The sequence below is a fragment of the Morone saxatilis genome, unplaced genomic scaffold, assembly GCF_004916995.1.
Source record: "Morone saxatilis isolate NCDOM2014 unplaced genomic scaffold, NCSU_SB_2.0 Contig24, whole genome shotgun sequence".
Classification (NCBI taxonomy): domain Eukaryota; kingdom Metazoa; phylum Chordata; class Actinopteri; family Moronidae; genus Morone; species Morone saxatilis.
The window spans coordinates 8507562-8514761 of record NW_023339807.1 but is presented as its reverse complement, the minus strand read 5'-3'; the positions used below and the strand labels follow the sequence as shown (position 1 = coordinate 8514761).

Sequence of the window (7200 nt, the reverse complement as noted above, 5' to 3'; positions counted from 1 at the left end):
GTGTGTGTGTGTGTGTGCTACCTGGTGCATCTTCTGCTTGCCTGCTGTGATTATAGCTGCAATTGGTTGTGTCCATGGCTGAGAGAAATATACCTGCTGTTTTCCTGCAGAGTTTGTGGCTGTAAGTGCATCTGTGTGTGAATGCCCCTGTGTGTGTGTGTTTGTGCCTCCTACCCGTATATGCGTGCTGCTAAGCCGATGTTTCGGCTGCTGCTGCTTGCTCATTCTGTCTGTAGGTGGTGTGTGCGCATCAGTTCGTAAACAGCTTGTGTGTGTGCGAGTTGTGTGAACGAGAGTTACCTGGTGCTTCTGCTGCTGTTGCTTACTCAGGTTGCGGCTGTAGGTGTTATATTTGACAATGTCTTGGCTCATGTCATCCACTCTGTCCATCAGAAGCTGGAGGCTCTTCTCCAGGTGGTTGCTGGAAGAGAAATGTCAGGAAGTCATTCACACATTTTTGTACTGCCATCAGTAGTGCAGCAGAGACATACATTACTTCATTTACCCTTAAACTTTATCGCTTATACTATTGTTAACTTATTTTAATGTTATTTTACTATTATTATTTTGGTCACACAATGGACTTTTTTTAGCGCTTTAATCCAAAGCACTTTTAGAATCTTCTACAAGTTTTGCCTCTCATTCACTCGCCAATGGCAAAGAGCCACCATGCAATGAGAGCAATGAGATAAGACTAGTGCGCCACTTGTTAACACACACTGATGGTTGTGGGCTGTATAAACAAAATAAAATTGACTTAACCCATCCTTCCCTCAACTTTTCTTTTCCGAAGTGACAACTCAAAAAAGTAACATTTCAGTTGTGGGAACTGGCTCAAATTGTAAAACGAATCTTTAGCCAGGCATAAATGCAGTCATTACAGCTTGACCACCAAACCTGTTGAAGTTTTCCCCGTCTTCCCTTTATAACAAGCAAATCCAGCAAAAAGCTAAAAACAGCCCATTCCAGTGTGAAGGGAAACTTAGTAGAGCCCATAGAACAGCACTGCTTCCATTCAACTGGAACATGCCAGAAAATCTAAATTTGGGGAGAATCGAGATTGCTCATCTATATGAGGTGTAAATGCAAAGGTCTACGATCAGAGGAGTCACTTCTCTTCTCCAGAAACCCACTCTGCAACAGCTAATGTCAAAAATTTTACACAAATTCTCCTTTTTATAATAAACAGAAACAAGATGCTCCTTCCCATCCAGTAGCAACCACTATGAATGGAAAGCAGAGGCTAGCAGTAAGCACAATTCCAAGCTTTAGGATGTCCCTCCTGTGACCGTGGTTGCTATCTAAAAATGCTACATCCACATTTTTCAACAGTCCATGTTTGCTGTCCATTCTGACCTAATCTTTGAGTTTACTTGCTACCAGATATATTGCTTCTGTGTATCCTGAAGGACATCTGACATGAAACCTGTCTCGGGGGGTTTGTACTCAGACCTCAGGACCCTTCCTCCTGTCCCTGCACTACATCTTTCTGCTTTGGTATCGCATCCCTCATCTTTTCCCAACACTGCCATGCTGACAACACTCAACGCACAACTCTACCAGCATTCCTCTTCTCTCCCTTCCCATGAGCCCCATTTTTAACAGGATGTCTCACTGTTGCCTTAAGTTCAACCTTGACAAGACTGCAGTGCTCCACTTCAAGTCTGCTCCCTCTTGTACTTTCCTCTGTGGAATTATATAGTTTCATTTATGAATGTTTGGGTCCTACATAATGCAGCATGTACTGTGGGAAAACAGATTCTGACTGTTTATTTAAATGACAATTGTACCCGCAAGGACTGCCAGCACTGTGTATGTTTTGGCTGTGCGCGCACTTGTGCTGATGTAACCGTTGTCTGTGTGTGTGTGTATGTATGCTTCATTGTTTGTGTGAATATGTGGAGGAAGAGTAGAGAGTGTTGTGGGTGATTTTAGTTACTATCCTCTCTGCTGTGAGATTTTTCAATTAGCAACTTGTGCAAATAAATATTCCTTTCTCTCCCTCTCCTAGCTCCTTGCACTCTCCGTCCACTCTCCGTCTTCTGTTACAAGCTACAAAAAAATCATCTTGTCAAGAAATAATGTAACCACCTTCAAGTTTTAGATGAAAAAATAAATAATTCCACTAACCATTTCCACAGCTGCTACCTCTTTCTCTAGCAACTAATGATTGGGAATACCTTTCTTATACTGATATAGAGGATAACTAAGATTTGGTATCACTGAGAAACAAGCTGCAGTGTAACCAGAATTGACTTGCCGCAAACAACTGTCTTGTCAATTTCAGCCAATTTGTTTTGTACTTAAAACTCCAGTCTCCTGCTGTTTGAGCGAGGTGTAGTGAAACATGTATTGACATAAAAAAGCACAGCAAATGTTAGAAAGCTTCTTCAGTCTTCATCTACAAGAAAAGTCAAATTAATACCCTTGTGAGTTTCTTGAAATAATTTTCAAGGGCCTTAGTGGTGCCACAATATCAAAAACTAAGGTATACACGTTACATTTTTAACATATGAATTTAGTATTTTTGGTGCTATGAAGGCGATTACAAATAAAATAAACTAATTAAATTTACACGCAAACACATACAGCTGAAATCCCTTAAGCTTGCTTGCACAGAGAGAAAACTAACGCAATCACATGCATATCAATAATTGTATGAACACTGCTGATGTTTTATAATTCAATTCTCACATGCATGACTGTCTGTAACAAATAATCAGCTCAAATGCCTTTCTGCTGCCCTTGTAGTGCAAACATTTAGTCACACAAGGTATGTGGACAAATATTGCAAATGGATTTTCAGTCAGATTTCACAGCTTGTTTATTTTATTTTATTTTTTAAATAAAAAGCTTTTTGCCCTGCCACTTTAACAACAGCAACAAAGTCAACACTTTGACAAGCTCAACTATTTTTAACTTTGTGAATCACTTTCTAAAAGGTTACTTTATTCCATGCTTTGAAAAGAGAGAGGAGGGACCATGCTTTGCGGCTCACCCGATTATGTATCCCAGCACGGCCAGCTGATAGAGTCTAAACAATATTCCGATTCTCCTGTTTTCCGCGATGACATATTTCTCTGTCTTGTAGTTGAGGAGAGAGAAGAAGAAGCCCCCCCAGCCTGCCATTCCTCCTCCCGCACGGTGAACCCGAGTGAGACAGCGGCTCGCAGGCTCCCAGCTGATATATACAACTGCTGCACTTGTCATGAGAGGGGCAAACCCACTGAGAGAGGGGCAGCAAACCCCCCACACCGTCTGCTCAAAGACCACTGACATCGAGACATCTGGAGCAAATGTTAAAGTTATGCTTGCTTTGGTATCAAATTCATTAACATTGACATTATTTTGGAAGCATCACAAAAACTTTGCGCAGCATTAGCTAAAATAAATAAATACTAAATAAATAAATAAATGCCTAATAAATCTGTACATAAAGTTAACAGTGACCATATTATTTTGGCTAATATTGCTGTATAATTCCTAATGAATCCTACTATCAAAAAATACGGTTACTGGCATTATTTTTCATTGTGGAAACAGACGTTGTATGTTTGTGGGCTACATGCAGTGCAGTGCCGTGTAGATAGTGTCACCACCTGGTTCCAGAGGCTTCTATCTTTCCTGGATCCGTGGTTGCTGTGTTAACGTACCATGACCATAAATAGGGTAACTTGCCCGCCCGACCGTACCCCAGCAACCCCCCCCCCCCCCCGCCACGGCACCTGCACTGCATTGTTTAGCCCACAAATAGCAACGTCTGTTGTCGCACAATGAAAAATAATGCCAGTAACCGTGATTTCTGATCGCCTGACGGACCCGTCCTCATTAGGAATTATACCAGAATAATTAGCCAAAGTAGTTAGGTCACTGTTAACTTTATGTACAGAGTTTGTATTAGATGTTTTATTATTGTCGGGGTGTTCTTTTTTTTAGCTAAACTGTGCGCAAAGGTTTGTTGTGATGTTCAAATAATGTCAATGTTAATGAATTTTGGATACCCAAAGAAGCATAACTTTTAACAGCTTTGTCCAGAAGTGTGCTCGAAATGTCCGGTTGTTGGAGCAACACCGGCGTGTGCTTCGTGCCCCCTCCTCCTCAGTGGTTTGCCCTTCATACAAGAAAGTGACAGTTGATGAGTATCGCCGTGAGCTCAGCCGTTGGTGGTCACCCCTGGCGACTCGGCGAGAAAAAATCGCCCATGGGGGGGGCGCCGCTGCGGGTTTCACCGCGCCTTCTCTGTCTTGTAGGTTGAGGAGAGAGAATTTGAAAGGAAGCCCCCCCAGCCTGCCATTCCTCCTCCCGCACCCGGTGGAACTCCGAGTTGGAGGCGAGGCGGCTGGCTCTCTTCTTCTATCCCTTCAACCTACCAAGGAAGAAGAATCCCGCAGGGCAGGAGCTCCCCAGCGCTGACTACTTTTATACAACTGCTGTGCACTCTGTCCTATGTCATCCGGAAACAGCGAGAATCCGGAGATCTTTGTTTTATAGACTCTTAGCCTGTGGCCGTAGCCTGGCGATTACATAATCGGGTGGCCCCGCAAAAAGAATTTGAGGAGGTGGGGCAAAATCACTCCTCTCTCTTTTAAAATCCCATGGAAATAAAGTAACCCCCACTTCTCTGAAAAGAGGTGATTCCCACAAAAGTTAAAATAGTTTGGCTTGTCCAAAAAAGTGTTGACTTAATGGTATAGGGGGTGGCTATGCAAAAACCCCCACCACAGATCCGTGCATGCTGCGAAAAAGAACCAACGTGATTTACATCTGTATTGAAACAAATCTTTAGGAGCATATAAAATGTTAAAATACCAGAAATGGATCGTTAATTGCAGTGCTTTGGTATCGTAATTAGGTGTCAATTCTAAATTATTACAATTTGTATCCAATAAATTGACTTGTGAGAGAACAGACATGTTACATCACCATGTACTCCTTGCGCTCAACCCAGGCTATTATTGCTAACAATAAAATTTTACCATTGTATAATAAGACAGTACTAAATGTAAATTTAGAAAGATGAAGCAAGACCGACCTGGAGTATGACCTAAATAAATCTGTACATAAAGTTAACAGCTGACCATATTATTTTGGGCTAATATTGCTGTTGTGAAAGTGAGATTACCTATTAATGAATATTCTTTGGTCTTGACCCCTTCAATAAACTTGAGTCTCAAAGTAGAAAGTTTATATTCCCGAGACCTTTTACATAGGATTAGACATATATTTAAATTCAGTTTTCTGGAGCAACGAGACGTATGTTAGATCTAAGGTGTAGTTATAATGTGTGAGTGTGTTTAGTGCTGCTGGGAATGCTTCTGGGTGCCTCGATGGAGCTGGGGGGTGTCATGTCATGTATATTTTAGTGGTTAACGGTCACCGTGGTTGAGGACCTTTGTTGGTATTGTGTGGTGGGCAGGGGTTTGGGTAGCGGAGAGTCCAACCGACGGAGATAGCCTCGTGAATGGTGTGTTTTGATAACCTGCCATATAAGTATTAATAATAGTTTAAAGTGCTTGGTAGGGATGCCATCAAATGGTAGCGTTATTTTTTATGCACATGCTAGACAAGGATAGAAGAAGGCACGCTCTGCGAATAATTAACGGAAGCATGAAATCGTGACACTATCTACTAGCCCGCTCGCCTGCGTTTATTACACAAGTTTAATCTTTTCATTCTGCCATGGCTCCGGTTCTGGGCTACTGTACCGACAACACTCATGACAACGTATTGAGTACATGTTGTCTGATGTTTGTCGACCCCACCCGGGAATGGACGATTCCGAAACTCCGGATGCTCCTAACCAATGGCTCTGCGACACATGCTTGGCCCTATTTGTTATGACTAATGAGCACCCCCATTCCACTCTGGCAGGCTTGACAGAGAAATGCCCCAAAAACCTAATAAAACAAAACTTTATTTCCAGCCATAACTGGCAGGTATTGTCGGATGTAATAGGACACAACTATGAATTGCTTCTCCAAGGTTGAGTGTTTTTGAAGAAGGTGATTCCCCCCAATAGAAGTGAAGAACGAAAATAGTATAGGACCTATACCATTGTACCAAATCACAACTTACGCATATTGAAAAGGGTTAGTATTCACCTATGTAACCTATTCGCAACACCCTTTCCTTACTGGGCTTCCCACCTTGGTAGTGCTGAGGAATTCGTCCTCAATTGCCCGACCTCTGTCTAACCTTTAATCATGTATACTACACTGAGATCTTTATATCAATAAGCTTATTCAACTTAATCAATAACATTCTAGAGCTAATAAACTACTTAATTTTAAAAATTATGTGAGAGAGTGAAAAACTACCGGCCGACAGGTTGCCCAAAGAAAAAAATTGAGTGATCCAATTTAGGAATGTACTGAGCACCCCTCCCAGTTTAATTGCCTTGTAAATAAGATAATTTATAATTTAATGTGGCATTATTTGTTGTGATTATAGTCTTTTTTATTCAATTCAAATTTCGTCATCGGAAATACTACCTCCATTCAAAGAAATCTTTATAACCTAATCGGACTTTACTAATATTTTGGAGGTGTCAAAACCTGTGTTATAATTTCCTTATGCAGTTACCTAGTCTCCCTCAAGTTATCTTTGTTTCCTCCCATTCTTTTCGATAACCTATATATATTGTTTTTGTAGAGTAATGTCTGCGATTGGGTGGATTTGTCCTAGTAGTTACAATTATGTTGAATTCATTAGTATTCAACTCCTTATTTATTTCTGCTGTTCAATTTGACGACCCTAGCAAAAACAGCCGGCCTAGACCTGGGTCTATATTACTGTCTGAAAGGTGCGCAGCATTTGTGTATAAACCATAAGGTAATAAAGCGTGGAGTCATTATTTTCTCTAGGCCCCTGTTTCATGTAATTAACTCGATTGTTGACCCCAAGACATTACCTTCTCTTGCTAACCATATCTTGCTCAGTCTTCCTTTGAACTTTTCCTACTCTGCAACCATTAAGTCACTACTCAAAATAATTGTGGGTCATGTGCAGAATAGGAACGAAGACAGGGTTGCGCCCTGTGGATTGAAAGAGATTCACATTCTGAGAGGAATGGAGAAATTTAGCTAAATTAAGCTTCTGTCAATGGGTGAAGATCTGTCTAGTTTGGTTGGCAAACCCAATCCTTGTGATGAAATAATGTTCGAAACATTTTTAGCCTTTGATAAAATACTCTCCTATAAT

The 7200-nt window shown here is 41.2% G+C and overlaps 1 protein-coding gene across 1 annotated transcript in view; it reads right to left on the bottom strand.

The window, feature by feature from the left end:
- LOC118336166 (eukaryotic translation initiation factor 3 subunit H) overlaps positions 1-7200 on the bottom strand; it is a 58044-nt gene that overhangs the window by 5502 nt on the left and 45342 nt on the right. Inside the window, exon 6 of the mRNA XM_035672758.1 lies at positions 301-421. Within this exon, the coding sequence (XP_035528651.1) occupies positions 301-421 (121 nt within the window). The remainder of the gene's footprint in view (positions 1-300; positions 422-7200) is intronic.